This window comes from Penicillium paradoxum (genome assembly GCF_028828445.1).
Source record: "Penicillium paradoxum strain IBT 22861 chromosome Unknown utg000005l_segment0_segment0, whole genome shotgun sequence".
NCBI classification, from domain to species: domain Eukaryota; kingdom Fungi; phylum Ascomycota; class Eurotiomycetes; order Eurotiales; family Aspergillaceae; genus Penicillium; species Penicillium paradoxum.
In genome coordinates, this window is record NW_026643183.1 from 421,854 (window position 1) to 444,816 (window position 22,963).

Sequence of the window (22,963 nt, forward strand, 5' to 3'; positions counted from 1 at the left end):
TAGAGCATCACAGATTATGAGCCCGATTTGCCGGTTGAAGGTGACTGTTTACAGGGACTGCGAAGGGACTAGTGACCTTGTAAAATCCCATGGTTGGATAACAATGATACATACGTGGCAATACTATGTCTCAGTATGCCTTTCTTGCAGGCCACAAGGCTATTACAGGGGGCCACACAATATCTCTCAACAAACCCGAAAGCCAGGGTGGTTTGAGGGTCCAGCAGATCCACTCGCACTCGATATTAAACGGAAATTGAGTCATGGCTGAACTTCCACCTGTCGGCTGGGCAGGCCCTAAAAAGCCAGATTTGTCTCTCACTTTAGCGTTATTTAGTGCTGTTTAGCTCTGTTTAGCGTTATCAAGTGTCTCACAGCATGGACTATAATCTGTCTGTCAGCATGTATCAGCATCCCGTCACATTAGGCTAAACATGCACTTCTCCAAATGAGCTCAGCTGGCCAATGAGTATATTGTTTTTGGTTTGCTTTTCCTTTTTTTTCTATAAGTTTCGCTTCGTCACTCGACTTCAGTCCCCGGCACCCTGATTCACCCACATCGTCACCAACACAATGCCAAGTTATGCAGACACCAACAAGACATAATCCTGGTAATTTATCCCTTCACATGGGCTATCTTTCTCTTCTTAACGCCAAACTCTCGTATAGCCAGCTGGAGGCTATTAGTCTCTGGCAGCCCCATTTGATAAGGTACTAGCCTCGCCGACATAGCCAATCTGATGCAAACCTAAAGACCTGATCCAAGTTTCCGGGTGTGCTTATGGGATGCTTAGGGTAAGAGTTGGCGATCTCCATAGATGCCATCTACCATATAGGATATCTAGACGAGCCACTTCCTGCGGAGCGAATAAATAACCCGTTTTGGTCATGCTCACGAATCAGGTCCCGAGAATCTAAGACATATGCTTTCCTATATGCCCGTCTTCAATACGGATGGAGTCATGTTTGAGATTCTCGAAATTTCCGACGGAGATGCCAGCTTTCTGTCATTGATTGTGTTTCACTATCCCGCATCTAAGCCAGTGATGATGCTACGCTGTATTTTATGACTACCTACTTGTCTTTATGCAATATAGCGGTGTGAGATTACTTTGTCGTTTTCTCCTTTTTCAGTGGAAATGGCAAGATCACCCGCGCCTTGAACAGAAGTTACTAGAAACTACGCTACTTGAGCTCGCGTTGCTATCTGTTGCCAATCTACTATCCACATCTTGTTTGTTGTGAAACGGCGGAAGCTGGACACCTCCCAACACTAGTAGAATTGGGAGGCTCTCTCCTACAGTCACTGATCCCACGACCCGCTTAGGATCTGTTCGATTCGAGTAGAGTAGGCGATGGCACGTGTTTCGGTTAGCAATACTAGCCTTGAAGGTTGTTCCGACATCGGTGTTGAAGATCAGGTTCTACAGTCATCCATCATTGCACGTTAATGAAAGCATATGAAATTCGCAATCTTGTTAGGAGGTATGTGTGATCCTTCCAATGTGGATTAGTGTTGTTTTAAGTCTAATATACCAGTGGTATATGTATGCTTCCATATGAGCACACTAAATCACAACAATAGCGAAGATTCGATCAGATTTGATGCTCTGGGAAACTACTTAAATAGGACTATAAACATACCATCATATCGAGCTCATTGTGAAGCAGGTGAATAGAAACGACCTAGATAAAAGTATTAAGCACAAATATCGAACATTATCTGCAGGATATCTAGAGGCAAGATGACACATAGAATATTTTCACAATGTTCCTGTGTCTTCATGGGACTTGAGATTCCTCGCAGATGCTCCCCCATCGCGCTGTCAGTGCTACGCTAATTTGGGTTTCGGGTTGGCCTGCGGACTCCGTCGGAATCTCTATAGAAGCTGTATTATAAGGGGCTTGGTTAGTGCATTTTAATTTAGACGGTTGCATGTCCAGTCTGACTGCATTTGTCAATGTGAGACCGGCGCTTACAGTCGCAATAAAATCGAAGACATCCAGTTGAGGGTGTGGGATAGGGACGAAGCAAGGTCTACTCCGTACAAGGATGGACTTAAATTGCAGGTCCAGGAAGATCAAACAAATTTCCAATTCCAGGTTCTCTTTATCTTACATATGCCGACTTCTATCTGTGAAATTACTTCCTCGAGATCAGATACCCCATTTAGATGTCTGCATACATAATGTTGGACAATCATCACCGTATATTGAACTAAACACGGTTGAAACAAAGTTGCGAAAAAAAGATTTATAAGCTTTATAGGTTGAGTGCATAAAAACTGCAAGTAGCAATAACATATACTTTGTAACAGTTGATCCTTTCTGCTGCATTAATCTCATCCGCTATTTCCCTAGCGCCCACTGATTACACGAAGTGGATAGGACATCACTTGCTATAAGATTTCTATAGAAAGGAATATCTAAAGATATGTCCCCTCCACTTTGGACAATCATCAATCAGCCTTTGTACCTATAGTACTACATCTCCTAGCGAACTATAATCAGGCCGCAAAAGGCAGCTAGGCACGGCGTACGGAGTAGATCAACAAGGGATGGTTGCCGGTTACTTGCAGATGAAAGATCAGCACAGATGTTGGCTGAGTCGAATTGTCGATCAGGAGTTTGGACTTGGTTCATATTTAAACTTCAGAATCTGGTGCTCTCGTGTTTAAGAACACAGTGCACAATAGCCATTGACTATCCACTAGCCATGCCTTTCATGTAGTTACCCTGTAGAGATAACCTTCGCCAGAACTAGATTCTCAGGCCATAACGGTTATCACCGTTTATGGGCATTCTTCGCGACTGACGCGTCGTCAGATCGTCGCAGCTAAGAGACTACTGCAGGCCGGTTTGCCTAAATGAGCCTCTTACAACACAGAGGGGTCACGGACCGCAGCTGCAGTTCCTCCAGTTCTGCTTCCAACCTCCCCTCCGCAGGAACTCAGCTCTTTACTCCGTTGCCTCGTTGGGGAGCGTATCCAACTTAACACTTGTTTTTGAGTTTTGCTTCTGCTGCCCGCTTCCTCCATCTCTCTGCCACCATTTGGCGGTCGTCTATGCACGCTTGGCATAAGCGTCAGTATGCGCATTTCCCCATATAAAGCAATATGGACTACCTCCAACCAGACTAAACCCCGGAACGATGCGACCGAGGTATCCTGGCCATGGAAGTTGGCAGCAGCTTCGTTTGCGGCTTTGCAGCTAGTGGGGTCAGTTTGATATCTCGCGCGCTTGACTCCACTGCTAACTATAAACCCCCGTGTAGGTATATGATGCTGGCTGTGATAATCGGGTATCCTCATGAATTGCGAATCGATGCCACGGCTACTAATGTCTGTGCCTTCGTGTTTATCGGGGTATCCCACGCTATGTCAGTCCTGATTGCCTTCGCCCATCAGCACAGACTACGCTTCCTCCTCCAGTCGATCTTCATGTGAGTCCGAAGTGAGGATGTCTCGTATCGGAGACTAACGGTTGCAGCCCGTGTTCGATGGCCGATGTACTCGCGCTCCTGAATATCCTGTTTCATATCCATGGACGGGGCACACAGATGAATACTCTGCCAATTGTGGGAATCTGTCTCCCTACAGCCTTTGCTGTGTGTTATGCGACCGCGGCAATGTTGATATATCGCGAGTGTTGCCGTCACCCAGGGGAGGAAAGCACACTGCTACTTAGTGACGAAGAGCTGCAACGACGCCAGCTGCTTCGTTTATTAGGGGAACAGAATCACAGTGCGCCATCGCCTGAACTGGTACGAAACACTTATCGCTTCGATTTACCACAGGATGAAGCGGCGCAGAAGTACTGGAACTCCCCTGCAACCCCGTTATAACCTGCGAATGTTTGGATTGTATGAGTACGAGCATCTAATTAATCGAGTAATTGAAGTTGGATTATTCATTAATGTTGATTCCCACTGACGAGTAGCATCTCTCGTAGTCCTGATTAGGAGTCATCGCGAGCTGGACCTCGGCTGTTCCCGCGAACACCGAGCGCATTTAAAGTCCACGACACTTCCCTCAACCTCGGCGACCCCGGGATTTTTCATTCAACCTCCTTGTTCTGTGCCTTCTGATCTGCAAAGATGGCCAAACGCGTGACGCTTTTCGATCCCCCCGCGCAGGACCATTCCAAATCTCTTATCGAAAATGTCCTCGACCTGACGCCAGTGGTGGACCTCGGCCCAGTATGACCTCACCTCGAATGTGTATATCGCGGAAACGGACGGCCACATTCTAACAGGCCATTTCTTTTGCTATTTAGGACGTCTTCACCAATACCCGTCCGCTATGGCATCCCCCCGGAGCTCGAGGCATTTACGGTGGCGCTGCGATCGCGCAGTCCCTATCAGCAGCCATGCGGACCGTCCCCGCCGACTACGCCGTCCACAGCATGCACTGCTACTTTGTGCTTGCCGGCGACTCCGAAATCCCAATCCTATACCATGTGGAGCGCGTCCGCGACGGCCGGAGCTTCATCACCCGAACCGTGCAGGCGCGGCAACGGGGCCGGCCGATCTTCACCACCACGTTGAGCTTCAGTCGCGTTGGCAGTGGTGGCGAGAAGACGATCCACCACGCCGTGTCTAAGCCGGAGGTCCCATTGCCCGAGGATGCCGAGCCGGGAAGTTTGAAAGCCCTCAGCAATGCGGGTGGGGGTCCGTTTGAATCAAGGAAGGCGGGCATTGTGAACCGTAGGTGTTTCTCGGCAGCCCTGTATTTTCGCATGTACTAATGGCACTCGCGATGATAGGCACTTCCCCCAATCCAGAAGATAAAAAGATCCGCCGATATATTCGCGCCCGAGGCGCAATCTCCGAGCAGGGTGGAAACCAGGCCCACTTGTCGGCATTGGCCTATATCACCGATAGTTACTTCATCGGCACTGTCGCCGTCGTCCACGATATCCCACGATTCTCTTCCCCTGCTGAGCTTGAGAAGCTTCTGAACGCGCTTAAGAACCCATCTGATCTTGACGATGAGGATATCCATCGGGCTTTGAAGGAGTTGAAAGAAGAGGAAGCTGCAGAGCTGCGTCGTCGTGTAGAAGGTGCCTTGAATAAGGTCGCGAAGAGCAAAACAGATGCAGATCATAAGGAAGTTGGCATGATGGTCAGCTTGGACCACTCTATTTATTTCCACAATCCGCGTGCCTTCCGTGCTGATGAGTGGATGTTGACCGAGATGGAGAGCCCGTGGGCTGGCGAAGGACGAGGCTTGGGAATCCAGAAGATTTGGTCCAAGGATGGACTGCTCATTGCTACTTGTATGCAAGAGGTATGTGTGTCCTGTTTCATTCTGATAAAGCCGAAGCTAACTGATCATAGGGTGTTGTGCGGTTAAAGCAAAACAAGCCGCCGTTGTCGAAGATTTAGAGAGTTCATGCTATACCCCTACTTTGCAGGAGCATGCTTTCTCCTGTCACCGCCACCTTATTCTTCAATTCGTTTCACATATCTTCAATTATAGATTTGGGCGTAGTCCCGGCTTCCGGTGGATTTCTTTTGTACTCGAAGTTAGTTATCTTCAGCTAAAGCTCTACTGCACAAACATTTTCTAATTCAATAGAAAAAATCATTCTGTTTTCGTCATCTCTGCTAGCTTCAATAAACACATTTGTCTCATAATCTCGTCAAATCGAAGAAAGCACATCCCAAGTCCAATTTCCCCCATTGAGCAGTAAACCAAAAAAGACGCAACAGCAAAGGTTTTACACACATAGCCAGACAAGAACAAAAAGAAACACACCTTTTGTTGCGACAGAAAAAAACGATAGCCGACCCATTTTTGATCTTCCAGAGCCAAAATGCGAATAATAACGACAAATATAATACTACAAAGACATGTCAAACCTCGATTTTCAAGTCTTGCTTCTTCTCTGTTTCTCCGCGCTCCTCGCGAACTCGTGTCTGGTAATATTCCAGGACTTTGGCGCCCCAGACGTCTTTTCCTTTATACTCACCCACATAATCAGGCCAAGTGCTCATCTCCTTGGCGAGATTGTCAAACTCGGTCATTGGGAGCTCGTCTAGCGGCGTGAGGTACGTCTTCACGCCGAAGACGATCGCCCCTGTGCGCGGTAGTCGACGGAAGGTTTGCCTTTCCCGGCGAATCAGGATCTCTGATGGGAGTGGATTGGTTAATTCTTTCTCGCAGAGAGCACCGGGTCGGTAAAGGATTTCAGTGAGATTTTCGTTTGGCGCCTTGATTTCGACGAAGTAGTTTGATCGTTCCATTGGGGAGGTTGGGGTGAGACGAGCGAGGAATCTGGGATTGTTAGGATATTTTGCTTGGGGAGGTGTTGATTTCTTTTGAATTTGCAAGTCTACTCACTTGCTGACCGAGTTGGCCACTTGCTGGTGCCATAGTGGCACGGGACCATGCAGTTGAGAGATGGTCCAGCCAATTCTCTGATTTACGGTCCATCCCGTTGGGAAGAGGCTCGCACTCGCTGCTCTGGTTTGATTGTTAGATTTGGGGATCTCTGGGTAGATGGGGGGTGGACCTACAGGTAATATTCTCCTTCCTCGTTCATCATCAGAATACTGAGGTCCTCCATCGTGAGACGGACAGCGGCCTCGAGTGCTTCGGTCAATCCTTCGTTGGAATCTCGCCCGCTGACGGTGAAGGTATCACGAGTCATCTGATTGGTGATGTTTTTTTTCTTGTCTTGCATTGACATGGTGAACATGTTGGGAAACCTTTCGCAGAGGAAGTCCGAAACCTCCTCCAATGCTTCTTGACATGGTTCCATGGACTCTGGCAGACAACGCAGGACGTTTTCTCTTTTCTCGTGCAGTAATTGGGTCCGCACCCGGTGCTCGTCCATATAGTTCTTATCGAGAGTGAGCCAGTTCTGAGCGTCGAGTTTGCGAATGTCCATCATCACGCGGTATCTCTCCCTGCCCTTGATGGGCTGGGCTGGGTACGGTGCCATACGCTGGACATCAGATGGGTTCGACGCCTCTTCAGAGCATTTTTTCCACCCTAACTTTTGTGACAGCCATTGGAGCAGCTGTTTCTGGTGTCTCACTGCTAAAAGAAAGACGCAGATCGGAATGGCCACGAGTGAAAAGACGGTCATAGTTTTCCCAGGATTCTATGTCTTCTCAACCTTCTTTTCTTTGATGGAAACGACAAATCAAGAGCGCTGAAAATTCCACCGAAAAAAGTAAAGAAAGAAAAAGGGCCTGAGCATGGTGGACTAAGACCTAGACCGGTTGGTATAAATATCATTCAAGATGGGGGTATGAAGTCACCTCGGGACCACCGAACTAGCAAGATCACCAGACAAGACCCAGGTCAGCTCGACTAGTGCCAGGCAAAAAATAAAAATGGGTAATTCAACGGTATGGCAGCTGCATTCCACATTCCTGATTTAGCGAACTGGTGCGGAACTGCTGTGATACGCCCAGGGATTCCCCGCAAAACAAAAAAAAGCCTCTGCCGGAGAGTATTGACAGCCACATGATCGGTGTTTTTGGGGGCAATTGGGGATTGCTTTTTGTCCAGCCTTCAGGCGAAGTGACAGGGCTGTGCACTCATAGGGTGGAGATGGCAAGCCCTTCCTATCTCGCTCTAGACCTTACCCAGACCCTACTAACACCCTACTAACACCCTACTAACACCCTACCAGCCATGGCTTGGAAACCAGGGCCCAGCGATGGGCTCGGGATTGCCCCATAGCCCCGGGCCCCACGATCTAGGCACCGGATGCCTTTAGCTTCAAATCGTCAAGCTCTCTTATAATGTCCGTGCGTATGAACAGGGCCGAAAAAAAAAAGATCGGGGCTTTCCCGGATATTGCCGGAGAGACATCTGTCTAGGAGTTGATTCGAGCCGCGTATGGCGGATGCCAGCAATGTCATGTTTGTCTGTACGGAGTACGATGGAGTCAAAGCCGAAATGTTTGATTCTGACTTCAGCTGGGGATCGCCCCCCTTCTCAGGCAATGCCTAGGGGGGGCAAGATATTAGATCTGACTGGCCCGAACCCCGATCTAGCTCACACATCACATCACCCGAACTAGGGCAATGGGCACATGTAATTAGTCCGACGTATCAGAGAGCCTCGTGGGGTGGATAATTGAGGGGCGTTCTTTTGTTCGGAAGAGGTCCTTTCTCCGAATTCCACGATGCGATATATTGTGGCCACGGGATTCACGGTTCTTTCCTGCGATGCTACGTTGAACAATGTCCTTACATCTTTCTTTAACCCGGTCACACTCAGCTCTCCAACTCGAGCTGGAAAGTATCCAAGAGGGAACAAGGCAAAAGGCCACCCAAATGCCTTTTGAGAGGCTCCACAGACTCCATCTGGGGTTCCCGCTGCAACCGCACATCCCCCTTTCGCGAAAAGCGCGTTTGCCGCTATTAATGTACGCCTTGTGCGTTTTTCTTTTTTTCGCTCGGACCCGCACAGTACGCAAGCTCTTTTTCGGTCTGATTTTTAGGGGGGGTTTCCTGCTCTGGGTGTCGCCTCCACCGTCATAGCTCCCACCCCCACGCTGATGCCCCCTGCTCAGGTCATTCACGCAGACCAGAACCAGGATCCAACGGATCGATCTACAAAGCATAACAGGTTGTTGCCACCGGTCTTTGGTCTGCTCATTTGATTCGGAACCAGGCGAAAGGGAGAACCCTGTACGAAGTACGGACTCGGTACTTCGTACTGCCTTATGATGTACCTGCGGCGTATACATCATGTACTCCGTAGCTAACTTCTTTGTATTCACTCATTTTCCAATCGCAGAACCCACACCGGCCAATCAATGCGGAAAGAATAGCTCCAAGGCGTTTGGAGGAGTCTGGACCTCGACCGAAATCCTTGCATCCATCAAACTCTTCATCCTGGACCTGGAGTGCAGTGGTTAGAGTGCAAGCCAATGCAAGTCACCATTCGGGGCTTTGTCAATTGCCCTGTCAGATCCTCCACTGTGCCCCCGATTTGGATTTTGCATTTTGCCTTTTCGTTGGCATTGCCTTTTGCCCTTGCGCACAGACGGTCTCGCATCAGCTGCCTGCACATAATCAATTGCTATGGATCACAACGGGAGCAACGGCATTTTGGTCCGAGATGGTCGTTCTAGCCATGTGGCCTCGTTGAGATGTATATCTTAAGTGTGGTATTCCCCCTCATATCCGACACACGCTATAAATGGGGCTGGATCCTTTGCATTGTTCGCGCCCCAGCCGAGCGCAGCCCCCAAAGTATGTCTTCGCCGCCGCAAATATTACCCCAAAGAAGGCCTGGGTGTTTGCCATCTCCAGAGCTGGGCTTGCGGCGGATGGGTATTGCCGAAGGAACCGCATTCTTGATTATCACATGGCGATTTTATGTGTCAGGGTTGGTCTGTTACTTGGAGTACATAGTCGTAAGACGTGCCCTCCATCTGTCCAGACAGGGGTTGTGGTTTCTTTATTGTTGTAATCATCAGAAAGTGGGTGTGGGAGGTTCGGCTATAATTGGAAGACGTGCATCATGCTCTCCCAATTGAGGTATATTTTGCGATGCAACGGCACTGACATCTGTTGCAGTGCTCGTGATGCTTCTGGGGTGGGCGAGAATGACAGTGCATGCAAGCTCAGAAGTCGAAGAGCATTCTTCCCGAATAGTTTTGGGGATGACAACAGTCCCTTCATAGCTTGAATCCCGGTCTGAGAAGACGTTCACCTACCCGCCAAAGTATCTCTGCGTTTTCTTTCCCACAGGCATGGTCTGTTTGCTGTTTTAACTGGCCATCACTAAGATATGAGACCGGGGATGCTGGATATATGTATATGTTACTTGCACATTCAGATGAAACCACGAACCCGAGACACTTGTCTTCGAGCTCAAGATCCAGAGCCGCAATTGAACTAGTAGCATAACCTTGCTGGAGGGAATTCCTCTCTGCATTCTCAAGATTGGGAACTAGACGTCGAGTAAGTCATGGCAGTCTCTCAAGAGAAGGCGTATGTACCCACTGTTTTGTGGATTTTGATGTAACATCCGAGATCCACCCAAAATCAACGTGGCGCTGGAGATGTGATGCAATACCTAATTCTTACTAGACATCATTCACTGTTAGCCTCTCACGGGACATGCTTCCAGGTTCAACGGAGAAAGCAGCGACTTGTTCACTTGGGATATTCATGGCCCTATACGGTCATTGGGATCAATGCTGTCCTCGACTATCTATATGCTTTGCAGGTACCGTAAACAGCTCCATTCTATCCAGATGACAAGTTCGGGTGTTAACAAGTCCGATCTTAGAACGCTCGCAGCATTGCATTGATGATGCATCTCGGAATCAACGTTGTCGAATTCAATCCCCTCAAATCGATGTGCAGAGCTGCTCACACTGACGATACATGCCCCGGGACCTGCGTCACGAAACCTGGGGAGATACGAAACCAGTAAAGAGAGATGGACCAAAAATATTTGTCCCGAACTGTACCTCCAACCCATCCTTCGTCGCGCTACACGGATAGGACATGACGGCGGCATTGCTGGCGAGAACATCAATATGGTCGATGTATCCGTTGATCTTATTGGCGGCTGCTCGCACAGAGGGAAGATCACTCAAGTCCAAAACAATGGGGACTGTCTTCAGTGCCAGACTGGTATGAGTGATCTTTTCAATAACCAGTTGGATCCTGGTTCGATTGCGACCAGCAAGGATGATAGTGGAGGGGGGTTGGGATGCTAGACAGAGACCTTTTTCTGCGCCAATTCCATCGTCACTGGGCCCGGTGATTAGGAGTTTTTGATGTTGTTGGAGCGGGCTGTAGTTGTGAGGCGTGGAGAGAGGTCTTCTGGAATACTCGTGCACGACTGCGTTTGCTGCCGACGACCACGACCATTTGGACATTTTGAAAATTGAAAGTTGATTCTTGATGATCAGGGGATCCTCTGGGGTCTTTGTTCATTTACATCCTGCTGACAATTCGAAGAATGATCGGAGAGCCCAAGCCTCTCGGACTTGAAGTTCTCAATCTCCTAACTCCGTCACTGTCAATGGAGGCGATCTAGGGAGGTCCTTTTGGTTAATCCTTGCTATGCCATTGTGACTTACAACTCGTACTTGAGATAACAGTCATATTTATCATATTTACCGTCGATACAGCCAGATCTTATGATCGAATTGTAAATCTGGCGTCGACTTGGATGACCCAATTCAGCTTTTAATGCTGCACTCCCAGCTTCATGGATCACTTGGAGCGTCGCTGGCATGACAATCATCAGAAAGACAATCTTGTCTAAAATATTGCCATGAGACTCACTCCGAGAAGTTTTCTCGGGGTAGTGCAGTCATTCTCATCACCGCCCTCAGTGGTATCACTTTTGTGGAGGCATGAGTAATGGTCTACTAACCGTTGGACTACCTACCATCGAGATGGACTTGAAATAGCTGATAATCTACTTCTCTGGTGAGTCGAACAGTTCAATCTGACCCGCAATGACAACGATCGTAATTCTTACACTTTCAATTCACTCCAGGTCGGTATCAGTTTATCATAAGATCTTCATATTTGCTGCCTTCCGACTCAATGCTCGTCTCTCACAGTCTTGCAACAAGATCTATCGGCCCTCGAAGCAGATCTTCGCTTTCAGTCTAACGTCATCATAGGGATAGGTCTCAATCTCGGAACAGGGTTGCTGGCTCCTCGCCGGCACGCAGATCATCTGGTGCTCGTCACCAGATTTCTCAGTGCTGGACACCCAAGACACAGGGCCTCGCAGGTGCGGTCTTCAATACCGTTGCACAATTTGGTACTTCTATCGAGCTCACCAGCCTTGCCATCATCTCCGCTGGTGTCATGCAGGGATCTCGATATTCTAATAAAGACTCGCCCAAAGCATTGATGGCTGGATATCGAGCTGTCTTCTGGACTTGTTTTGCCTTGATGATAGCAGCCTGCGGCGTGGGGACTTGTGGATTACGCAAGGTTGAAAAGGTAGGTTTGAAGCGAGAGTAGATAATGGAAACAGCAAGTTTGATTAAGACTAGACTAAATGCGCTTTTGGGGTGTTCCTGATGGAAACTATGAATAAAAATTTCAGTACGAACGCTCGCCCGATGCAATTTTCGATCCCTGGTAGGAGAATAGTGAGACGCCTCGGAGATGGGAAGAAAGAAACCAGAACGTAAGGGGAAATAGCAGGCACCTGTGCGTTTTTCTTTTCCCCCTGGTAATGGGAGGATGCTTCAATGCAGCTGGTGGAGGTCCTGTTTTGCTTGAACATTAGACAATAATATATGGTCGTGTCATTCGCCTCATGAATAGAAGAAGGAAAAGAAAAATCAAAAACTTTTGGATCGCCAAACCGATAAACCAAATGGACAAGCCATGTGTGACTGCCGCTCACGTAGCTCTTGTGGAAATGAGTCCCTCGTTCATCGGAAAGCTGAGAGATGCTCAGCCGCGAGTACACATTTGCTGGCAAGTTCTTCAACAGATGATGGACGCTCTATCCGTGCGAGCAGTGTCGATTCTCGACATTGAAACTCCAGTATTGCGAGACGGGATGGGCGCAAGGTTATCATCACCATTGGCCATCCGCTCCTCTCGTTCCAACTCCAACCGCTCAGCCTCCTTGATGCGTTTGAGCTCCTGGCAGAACTTGCTGTTAGCTCTGATACGGTCACCATAGCGAATGAACGCAAACGGAATGATAGAGACAGCAAGACTGATGAATGCGAGCAAGCTGCAAGCCCAGGGAACGCCGAGCCGGTTGAACATCGGCTTAGCTGCGAGTGGAAGAACAGCACCCAGAATGCTTCGCGTGCAGCTTGCGGCAGACTGTGCGCTGGCAGAGAGGGTTTCATAGGCGTCTGTTAGGTAGTTCAACATGGCCATAAAAATCAGCAAATAGCCCATGCCGAAGGGGATGCCGGAGAGGAAGGGAACGACCCAGTGGATGTTTGGTGAGGCTGTCCAGCCTACCCAGAAGAGGGAGATGACGTATAGCGGTCCACCGATACAGGCGAGTGGGAGTCGACGGTATTCTTCAATGAAGGTCCAGCTGGCGTTGCGGGCTTTCGCTCGGGCTAGGTAGCCATCATACCACAAAAAGACGAAGCAAGCGAGAACGGCGCCGATGCCGACTATTCAAGGTTAGAGTTCGATTCTCTGGGCTTAGAGGCTGTATTGATCATTGATCTACTCACTGGGTAAAAACATTAAGCCGGATACTCCAGGACTCATGTTATAAATGCCTGTATAGTATTCGTTAGTCTGCTTCTTTGATATAATGTTACATATGCTAGCTGGACAAATCACCAACCTTGGAAGATAATTGGATATGCCTGGAAGTAAAGGTAGAAAATAGCGTATGCGAGAGCGAGATATAACGAACTCAAAGACACGATATACTCATGTATGATCATGCGGAAGGGTCGTGAGATTGTGATCAGGAGCATTTCTCGCAGGTCGCGGCTCTGAACGTCCAATGGCGATACTATGCTGGAGTTCCCTGTCTCTTTGCGTAACTTTTGTGCGCGGCGCTTCAAGATGACTGGTGCATAGGTTTCAGGCATGAAAATAACCAATGGAAGACTCGCTCCCGATAGAATGAGTCCGATCCAGAAGCACCAACGCCAGCTAACAACTGCAACGAAACCAGAAACCCATGGTCCAATGATTGGCCCGAAGGTTGTACACTGTTAAGAGATTAGCTTCTAATGCCCGAGCCTCTCCATCTGGATATCTGCGGTAAACTTACCGCCATGAAGTAAGCCATCAAGCGACCTCGCAATGTCGGGTCGTCGTGAACGTCTGCAAACAGTCCGCCGACGGTAGCGATAGGCGCCGATGCAACCATGCCGTTGAGCAATCGGAACACAAGCAAGGAAGCATATGAGTCTGCCACAGCACACGCCAGCGTGAATACCATGAATAAACAATAGGCGATAAGTAGAGGTTTCTTCCGGCCAAAATACTCGGAGCTAGGACCCCATAGCAATGGTCCTAGAACGTAGCCGATGAGGAAGATGGAGATTGGTAAGACGAGGATTGTTTCGTTGGTGATGTCGAACTCTTCGGCGATCTGGGGGATGGCGCCGCTACAAATCGATGAGCCGATGGTACTGTTCAGGACCTGCATGACACCAGATGTGAGAACGAGGAACTTCCTTCTCTGTTTGAACGAATTAGTTTTCTTTGTTTTCGCTACTCATATCGAGCAATCGACTGTTATTAGACATACCGATCTCCAGTTGACAGGATTTTCAGGGTCATTGGGCCCGAATGTAACAATTGTTTTTGAGGCCACCCGGCGGAATCTGGAGTATGAAGGGTTTCCATAACGTTCTTGGATGGGCTCATGATCAATTTCTGAGACTTGACTCTCAGCTTCATGGGAGTGTTGTGACTTGGAGGAGGCCATTATATTCTCTATGCAGCAATCTTAGTATTTATTTTGAACTTTAAAAGGTACAAGATATCAAGCCTCGGCAATGAAGAGGACGACTAACCTGTTTGGGAAATGACCTTCTCCATATTCTGCTCAGAATTGAAGTGATCCGACATCTTGATGGCCTTGGCTCATTCACAAAAGTGGTGGTTCGGGCGCTAAATGAAGATCCAGGCGGGACACAAGAGTTATAAAGAAATCGAGTTGGAAAAGGATTACCCTCATAGGTCCTAGTGCGTGTTTTGACTCAGGCAAATAGAGGGCATGCTTGACTGTGGATTCGGCTCCACATCTGACAAGCAGTTTTTGTTTATGCGCCCTAAATCTGACAAATGGAGCCTATGTGCTCTGTGCGAAGCCAGCTGGGAAAATGTGACCAGAAAAATTCCAGCCTGTCATGTCACATTGGGTACTCAGAGTTGTTGATCAGTAGACCTCGCTCGGATAAGACGGCTTTTCCCCAACTTTTAGGCGGGAAATTAGAGCCAAGATGATGCAGATTGCTAAAGTGGCGAGGCGAAATATGACCGTACGAAATCACATGGAATCTCGCACAGTAGACCGATTGTCACCACGCCTACATTATGAGCCGGCGTCTCTCACTCGGGAAAATACCAACACAAGCTGCGTCGACTTGGAGCTATGAGAAATTTGAAGCAAATATATCGACCGCATGCATCGAATCATTTGGAAATTTCGATGCGTACGAAGTATTGGGGAATGCAAACCCTGCCGATCAATCGATCGGTCTTGCACTAGCAATTGCGTTAGTTTGTCTCCCTTGTGCTGTTAGTGTGAACCAATGAGGTGAGCTCAAGCACTTGTTCCCATGATGAGCATAATTTGCGCAACGGAACAATTGGCTCAATCAGGCTATAGCCAGTCCTTGGTATAGGGGAACTCCTGGAGCGGGGACCCCAAGGCTGGGGGGCGGTGGGTTTGACTCATTTTCCCCCTCGGGGAGTGGTCCCGAAACTCCACATCTGATGAACAGTCAGCAATCAACAGTGCCCTGAAGCAGCGTTGTGTCCTTAGACCTTGCGCCGTCTGGTGGGTACAGAGGTACACATTGGGCATGTCCCGAGGTCTTTTCGGGTGTCGGGCTGGCGGTCAAGCCAAAACTGCTCGTCGTTTTCGGTCACGCTCGTTGACGAGTTCGGCCTTGTGGCCGATCTGCTCTGATCTCCTTTAGTCACGATAACACCAATCTAGAACGGTCTGCTGCAGCCATAGGTAGGGGAAACAAATATGAAAGATAAAACGAGGCCTAGAAGAGATTATTGCTTGGAATAAGGGCGCTAATTACGTGCAAAAAGCAAAATGAGTCCGAGATGGAGGGGATGAAGTGTGTTTTTCTGCCTAAGGCAGAAACGCTCCGAGAGAGTTGGTGCCTTATTCCTTGCCTCACGAAGTAGAACTGCTATAACAAGGAGGCCGACACGCATTTGAGGTACATATATACATGTAGACAAATTCCATCCTTGAATGCAGTAATGCATACTCATCAGGTTCCAATACATACAGATATCAAAGCTCAATATCGAGGACTATCTATCATTAGACGACCATATGGACATTCTCTCGCCTGCATTTCTAGAGACTGTAGATGTCATGGTTGCTGATTTAATATCACCAGTTAGTATCAATACATAATAAAAATCATTTTATGCATCATGAGAGAGACAATGGAACTTACAAAGACCGATTTATGTCACTTCTTCCCTCGGCTCGAGAATCGACCCAAACACTGACACTCATGGCAGCAACTGGAAACACGCCGTAGCCGCGGTTATTAATATGGACTGTCTCCTTTCGCCACCCCAGGATGTCCGTCCATATTTTCCCGGCGTGGTTGTGACCAACAAACATGCGTTTATACGATGAGCCACCGTTACTTAAGATGCAGGCGAGACCGAAGGGGTATTTGTGGTTCCCATAACGCACGAATCCTGCATAATTCATAAGAACTGCTATTTCATATTCAAGGGAATTATACTAACCAATGCAGTTCCGTCTATTGAAGTACTCCCGCTGTTCTCCGTGTGCATACAGCTTGCGGGCACGCGTGAGTAAGGGAAGCTTTCCGCTGCATGATGCTTCATGTTGAGGATCGGGTCCACCGTTAATCCCATAGAGATCTCCGTAAAAGATGCACGGCTGGCCTTGGGCTCGAAGAAGGATTAAAGCATATGCTAAAGGTTTAAAGAACGGTGCAATGATAGTCTGAGGAGACCCTAAGGCATCAGATACCAAGCCCGTACAATGGTTCAGAGGTCGATTAGGGCTCACCTCTAATGACTGTCCAGGTTGCTATAGAATTGTCAGCTCGACTGAATCTATGTGTAGGGAGCTGGACATACCGTATCATGATTGCCAACAAAAGTCTACCGACGATGGTCTTTATAAGCGATAATTCCTTCTTTCCACAAGATAATTGGGTCTTACTACTGCATGCAACGGCGCCTTTTCCACCAAGGTGCCTTTGAAGATCTTCCGTAAATCCCCACCTGCAATTTTGGAGACAGCTGCAAAACGGCCCAAGAGCGGCACATCGAACAAGGAGACTTCGTAATCCATTAGTTCGAGGTATCTCAAAAGGAACCTGACTTCTCCTCTCCAATACTCTGCAACGAAGAAGTAATCAGCGCCAACTGTATTGCGTAGATGCTTCACAAACATATTCTGGAAACCGGCTGAATAATGCTTTGCTGCATCAATTCGCATGCCACTGATGGGCATTTCGGTGCCAATCCACTCCCCCCATTTTAAGATGTCAGCTTGAACTTCTGGGTGTGAATGATCGAGATCGGCGAACATCAGGTAGTCATAGTTCCCGTGCTCATCGCTCACGTCACTAGCCAAGTCTTTGTTTTGTCCCACAATCTTGTATATTGCGTGTTGTTGGCTTGCATCGTCCCAGTCCACACCGGTAAAGTGTTTCCAGTGGTATTTCATCATGCTGTACTTCCCACCACGGCCCGAAAAGTCGAACCCGACCCAACCAGCGATTGTCTCGGGTTGGGATATCTCAGTGTTCCGATCTGTGGATTCGTTAACAACTATCAACGTTTGTCTCCGTGGCAGAGGAAAACTTGCCTTCGGGGTCCATTCTGATGACCTTGAAGTCTTCGGTCAAATCAGCCCCGGCCTTATGGTTCAAGACTGTATCCCAGTAGATCCCAACGTTCATATTTCGTGCCGCCCATACCAGATTCTGGAGTTCTTCCTTCGAGCCCCATCGCGTGGCTCGGGCGCCCTTTTGATCAAATTCCCCGAGATCATACAGATCGTAGATGTCATACCCACTTCCAGACGGATTCATCCCCTTGCAACCAGGAGGAATCCAGATATTATCGACTCCGATATCTTTGAGGTCAGGGAGTGCCTGGTGCAGGCGCCGCCAATGACATTGATCAGTCGGCACGTGCCATTCGAAGCCCTGCATCATAAGTGTGTTTTCGGAGGGAGACCATGACGACGGTTTCTCATCGAGTCTCACGGCATCTAGACAGTAACGGATGGGTTAGTTCATGGGATAGAAGGACTAGAGTTGAAGGAGGCAGTGACCCTCAGATTCTTTCGTGGTCCCTCGGCAGATCTTAAAGCAATCGTTTAGGAATGACAACATTTGACTGGTATCTCTTTTGCAGACATGAAAGTATCTATGTAAGTTTGGAGAAATGTGCTCCGTAGGTAGGTCACAGTGGTAGTGAATGAAAAAAAAGATCATAGTATATCGCAACTCTCTAATATATGACAGATTCCAGCAATCAGGACCTAATGGAACTGACAAGTGACACTGAGGCACCCTGTTGTGCGAGATACATTGACTCTTGGAGAATGGAGATTTAGTAGGTTGGACTTAGGGTGGGCGTAGCAAAGTTTGGCCAGTTTCAGAAGATCAAATAAATGCTCAAAGAATATTTTCTGACATTCAGAGATACTTGGGCTTCCTATTTTTGCTTGTTCTCATAGAAATCGGGTGTTTGTGTAGGCTGTCGCAGCTGCACTGTGTTAACGACTCTCAGGTATGTTCAGTTATGTTCAGTCCCTAGTGAGCTTTGTACAGAGGGCCAATGCAATGAATCAGTGTCACAAGTATTTGACGCGTTGACTTGGATCTACTTGGGCACAATAGATAGGAGTACTAGAGAATGGCAGTTCCGTAGTACCTCCAACTTCCTACTCCTTACTCCGTACAGCGAGTACAAACACCCGTGGACCTCGGATCGTGGGAATGAAAGTCAAATTCAGCCAATCGGGTGACCGCTGAAGGTGGCCAAGCAAAACCGAGCGGTTTTATTCGTCGAGAAGAAACGATCTGCTCGAGAGTAAGATGGCTCTTGAATTGCCTCAACAGCCTTAGCAGAACAAGTTAACAACAGGCGGTAGCAAATAACAACGTGTCCACTGTGTTGTGGGGACATGGCCTGTGCTTGTCTACAGCGTGCTTTTGCGGCCACTCGACCCTTTCACTATTTTATCCATGTTTCCCCAAAGAGACAAATCACTTGGTCAACGAGAGCTATCTAGGATTCAATCGCGATTACATGCTCTTCGCCCGGCTGTCCCATCCCTCAATGCCGTACATCGTCCGCTCTGTCTCTCTTGCTGATGCTCTTACTGCATCTCCAATCTCAGCCTCCATACCAGCCACCTCCCCGAACCTCTCTCGCCAAAGCTGCCACCTCTCTTGACAGAAGCCATGTTTCCCTTTCCAGAGTGGGCCTCCTTTCCCCAAAGCCCCGCCGGAGTCGCCATCAAAATCCTCATCCCATGAATAGAGCTCTGCGCCGAGAATATCGATCCATGCAGCGGCCGCAGGGATCAGCGCTTCTAGATTCTCTGGAGACAACTGGTCTGTTGGTGTTTCAAGTGCGCTGCGCAGTGTGATTAACGCGAACCATGAGTATGCGAATACAGGTTCTTTCGTTGACATCAAACTTGCAGCGAATTTGTCCCGGTTGATGATTTTCGCTATCGCCGTTTTTCGACTGTCCGGGGGTCCAGCGGGTACAGTTGCATTCCACTCGTCGCGGAATTGCCAGCCAAGCATTGGCAAGTCTTTCCAAACCCGCATTTCGTAAAGCAGAATGGGATCTCCATTTGAGTCTTTCTCGTCCGGCAATTTCGAGAGTTCGACGAGAAATGCGACGAGCTTGTAACGGTGCTCAGGAAACTCGTATGCACATTTCAGTATCAAGCTCCACAGGCTAGTAATGCCCGCTTCAACGTCTGAGCTGTCTGCTACTGAGATCGACGCCACTTGCTCGGCGGCTTTCTGTGTAGATATACTGTCGCTGAAGAGGTCTTGCAGGACAGCAAATCGAGAAGCAAAAACATCATCGGTGAGAGCGACCATTTTGGAGGATGTGTGGATTATATTTAGGACTGCATACAGGCTGATTTGGAATAATTGACCGATGTAGGGAGGTTGTCAAATGCTCACACGAAAGTCGCGGGGTTTGATAGTCTCTTATCACGAAGCGGGGGTCTTGGGCATGTTATTGTTGAAGGCTAGTAGTACTACCTGGTAGGTAGCTCCGTGGCCTTTATCTGCCAATGTAATTGGTTCTGAGTTAGTTGCATCTGTGATTTTAGTGATGTGACCTCGGAATATCGTTCGAAGGCGCTAAGCAGAAGCGCTCTAGTCTTTGCTATCTCATTTTGCCCTATCACCTCGAAATAATCAAGGCCAGATGTCATTCCTGTGCCTTGGATGAGGAAATAAGGAAGAACTTCGGAATTTTCTCGGTCTGCGCCAAAGGTCTCAGAGTTTGTCCCTTGGCAAGTCAGGATTCCAATCCTTGAACTACAACGTACCTATGTCTCTCGCCGAATGTACGTAACTACCCCAAATGACCTTTCATATTAGTCAAGAAGTCTCGCTTCTGATCAAATGACCAGGAAAACTCTTCACTCGTAGAATGTCGGCTCTTAAAGCCAAAGTCACAGATGACTCCGGACTGATCTCCCTAGAAATGCCTAGGTTGGTATGTATAAATATGTAATAGGCATTCTGGCCGCAAATATCCACTTTGTCATGTCAGACTACTACGTGTCCACCTGTGACGTAGGGAGAAGTGTGGCTGGTGAGAGCCCTTTTCCTATTGTTCCACGCAACGTGGGTCTGATATTGCATAGGGGTGTTCTGCTCTGGTCGCCCTGGCTACTCCGGACTCCGTATACAAAATATACCAACTGTACCGCAAACACCGCCAATTCCACCTCTCTGAATCTCGGATCAAATCTAGGCACGCCCTGAATCTAGTCCAGCCTAAAATACAGTCCTATCAAATTCTTGTTTTTGCGGTCCGTCCTCCCGCTTATTTCCGGCGCGACACGGGTCAGCTCCAACTATGTAGCAACGTCCTCAATTGAGCTCGATAGTCAATTCAACCTCCAGTGCTAAATGAGACCATCGCGGTAATAAATAATAATCCCCTCGACCTGTAAAAGATCTGCGAACGAGACGCTGTTCTGTTGACCGGGCGATCGGAGTTTAGTGGCTTATGCTGCCGAGCGGCTCCTGCATTGGCGAAAAGTTTTCGGGTTCGGCGGCCCCATCCCTTTCAAATCCTTTCTTCTTTTCTTTCTCTCCCAAAGGCTTCAATTGACCTTCACTTTCACCCTCTCCTCTCTTAACGTTTTTTTCTTTTCGTTAATTTACCCTCTATCACAATGGCCGCCCCTACCGCCCCCAAGGAGGAGATGAGCGCTCTCAACCTCGTATGCTATTGACCCTGAATCTTGCTCATGCCTCCAACTGACTCTGTGCTTTTAGTACGCTCGTTTCTCTTTCGCCGGTGCCATGTGCTGCGCTATCACCCACGGTGCCGCCACTCCCCTCGATGTGTAAGTTCTGTCCAGCAATCGCACGCGCAAAGAATTCCCGCTCATCTCCGGTCCACAGCGTCAAGACCCGTATTCAGCTTGACCCCGTCACCTACAACCGCGGTATGCTCGGTGGTTTCCGCCAGGTCATCCAGAACGAGGGTGCTGGCGCTCTCCTGACTGGTTTCGGTCCTACCGCCGCCGGTTACTTCCTCCAGGGTGCCTTCAAGTTCGGTGGATACGAGTTCTTCAAGCAGCAGTCCATCAACGTTCTTGGCTACGAGACTGCCAAGAACAACCGCACCGCTGTCTACCTCGCCTCCGCCGGTGCCGCTGAGTTCATTGCTGATATCGCCCTGTGCCCCCTTGAGGCCACCCGTATCCGTCTTGTCTCCCAGCCCACCTTCGCCAACGGTCTCCTCCCTGCCATGAGCCGCATCCTGAAGGAGGAGGGCATTGGTGCCTTCTACTCCGGATTCGGACCCATCCTGTTCAAGCAGTAAGTTTTGTTTTCCCCGGTTTATATCTCGCATCTTCCCTCTAACCTGATTCCCCATAGGGTTCCCTACACCATGGCCAAGTTCGTCGTGTTCGAGAAGGTCTCCGAGGCCATCCTCGCCACCGTCAACAAGGAGACTCTCTCCGACGCCGGCAAGACCGGTATCAACCTCGGTTCCGGTCTCGTCGCCGGTCTCGCCGCCGCCATCATCTCCCAGCCCGCCGACACCATGCTCTCCAAGATCAACAAGACCCCCGGTGCTCCTGGTGAGGGTACCGTCACCCGTCTCATCAAGATCGCCAAGGAGCTCGGTATCCGTGGCTCTTACGGTGGTATTGGTGCCCGTCTCTTCATGGTCGGCTCCATCACTGCTGGTCAGTTCGCCATCTACGGTGACATCAAGCGCATGCTCGGTGCCACTGGTGGTGTTGAGATCGGTAAATAGAGAACTCGAGTCTAATATACTTGGGAGGATTATAGAGACTACCCTTAGAATTCTGTTTGTTTTACGCCTTGTCCATCCCCCACACACGATGTACAATATTTTGTCTCAGTTTCCTTTCAAAAACAAGCTCGTCTTTTTGTCACCTTTACAATCATCCTTCATCCCCTTCGTAATGTAACTGTTGGAATTCACACTAGATGGGAATGGACAGGTATGTCCAATGTCCGTGTCTTTGTTGCACCGAAGTGCTTCTCAAGTTGGATGCTGGAGGACGGGCAGTCTTGTCAGCTCTCTTTTTTTAATTTAGCTCTCGGTTCTCAGGGCTATGTAAACAGGTTTGTAGCAGTAGGTATTCCTCGATTTATATCACATCTCTTCTGTCCCCTTGGCTACATGTAGACCATTCCGCGTACATCATTCATCCATCTAGATCTCAGAAAAGAATCTAAATTCCAAGCAGGAGTCTTGGGAAGCATGGCAGTGCTATAATCATCCATGATACTGAAGACGAGCTAGTCGTGTGGATATAAGAAGTAAGTTTTGATGGCAAAGTGGTGGTAGAAAAGATCATCAATGACTGGAAGCAGGTAAGTCATCTAGACAGCAGGCAGGACACCAACAGTAACTGGCACCGCTAGCTATGGTGGCTGGTTTGTTGTTATCTTGTCAATTTTAGTGTGAATAAGAGGCATATTCAAAGGCGGCCTTTGGCAAACAGTGACAGGAAGTCTGAGTCGAAGAAGTAAATTCAAACTAAAAACATAGCCAGAAGCGAAC

The 22,963-nt window shown here is 48.6% G+C and overlaps 9 protein-coding genes across 9 annotated transcripts; 4 read left to right on the top strand and 5 right to left on the bottom strand.

Annotated features, from left to right (window-relative positions):
• Nucleotides 1–3,090: 3,090 nt before the first annotated feature.
• On the top strand, nt 3,091–3,844 carry N7457_005196 (uncharacterized protein; the record flags this gene model as incomplete). Its single annotated transcript, XM_057176241.1, has 3 exons — nt 3,091–3,218; nt 3,275–3,442; nt 3,490–3,844. The coding sequence occupies 3 exons, from the start codon at nt 3,091–3,093 to the stop codon at nt 3,842–3,844; spliced, it is 651 nt and encodes a 216-aa protein (XP_057030543.1).
• Nucleotides 3,845–4,096: 252 nt separating this feature from the next.
• Nucleotides 4,097–5,386, top strand: N7457_005197 (uncharacterized protein; the record flags this gene model as incomplete). Its single annotated transcript, XM_057176242.1, has 4 exons — nt 4,097–4,198; nt 4,276–4,705; nt 4,765–5,288; nt 5,339–5,386. The coding sequence occupies 4 exons, from the start codon at nt 4,097–4,099 to the stop codon at nt 5,384–5,386; spliced, it is 1,104 nt and encodes a 367-aa protein (XP_057030544.1).
• A 471-nt stretch (nt 5,387–5,857) lies between these two features.
• On the bottom strand, nt 5,858–7,095 carry N7457_005198 (heme-dependent oxidative N-demethylase family protein; the record flags this gene model as incomplete). Its single annotated transcript, XM_057176243.1, has 3 exons — nt 5,858–6,278; nt 6,345–6,467; nt 6,521–7,095. The coding sequence occupies 3 exons, from the start codon at nt 7,093–7,095 to the stop codon at nt 5,858–5,860; spliced, it is 1,119 nt and encodes a 372-aa protein (XP_057030545.1).
• A 3,285-nt stretch (nt 7,096–10,380) lies between these two features.
• N7457_005199 (uncharacterized protein) lies at nt 10,381–10,863 on the bottom strand (the record flags this gene model as incomplete). The annotated part of the gene is made up of 1 exon (XM_057176244.1): nt 10,381–10,863. The coding sequence occupies one exon, from the start codon at nt 10,861–10,863 to the stop codon at nt 10,381–10,383; it is 483 nt and encodes a 160-aa protein (XP_057030546.1).
• Nucleotides 10,864–11,451: 588 nt separating this feature from the next.
• N7457_005200 (uncharacterized protein) lies at nt 11,452–11,971 on the top strand (the record flags this gene model as incomplete). Its single annotated transcript, XM_057176245.1, has 2 exons — nt 11,452–11,492; nt 11,647–11,971. 2 exons carry the CDS (start codon nt 11,452–11,454, stop codon nt 11,969–11,971), a joined length of 366 nt encoding a protein of 121 aa, XP_057030547.1.
• Nucleotides 11,972–12,445: 474 nt separating this feature from the next.
• N7457_005201 (MFS transporter) lies at nt 12,446–14,524 on the bottom strand (the record flags this gene model as incomplete). The annotated part of the gene is made up of 6 exons (XM_057176246.1): nt 12,446–13,101; nt 13,165–13,212; nt 13,281–13,656; nt 13,719–14,132; nt 14,202–14,389; nt 14,470–14,524. 6 exons carry the CDS (start codon nt 14,522–14,524, stop codon nt 12,446–12,448), a joined length of 1,737 nt encoding a protein of 578 aa, XP_057030548.1.
• Nucleotides 14,525–16,001: 1,477 nt separating this feature from the next.
• On the bottom strand, nt 16,002–17,853 carry N7457_005202 (alpha-amylase; the record flags this gene model as incomplete). The annotated part of the gene is made up of 6 exons (XM_057176247.1): nt 16,002–16,026; nt 16,105–16,357; nt 16,409–16,718; nt 16,769–16,792; nt 16,854–17,420; nt 17,476–17,853. The coding sequence occupies 6 exons, from the start codon at nt 17,851–17,853 to the stop codon at nt 16,002–16,004; spliced, it is 1,557 nt and encodes a 518-aa protein (XP_057030549.1).
• A 1,101-nt stretch (nt 17,854–18,954) lies between these two features.
• N7457_005203 (DUF3632 domain-containing protein) lies at nt 18,955–19,770 on the bottom strand (the record flags this gene model as incomplete). Its single annotated transcript, XM_057176248.1, has 1 exon — nt 18,955–19,770. The coding sequence occupies one exon, from the start codon at nt 19,768–19,770 to the stop codon at nt 18,955–18,957; it is 816 nt and encodes a 271-aa protein (XP_057030550.1).
• A 1,319-nt stretch (nt 19,771–21,089) lies between these two features.
• N7457_005204 (putative mitochondrial phosphate carrier protein (Mir1)) lies at nt 21,090–22,186 on the top strand (the record flags this gene model as incomplete). The annotated part of the gene is made up of 4 exons (XM_057176249.1): nt 21,090–21,137; nt 21,193–21,263; nt 21,322–21,741; nt 21,802–22,186. The coding sequence occupies 4 exons, from the start codon at nt 21,090–21,092 to the stop codon at nt 22,184–22,186; spliced, it is 924 nt and encodes a 307-aa protein (XP_057030551.1).
• Nucleotides 22,187–22,963: the final 777 nt, after the last annotated feature.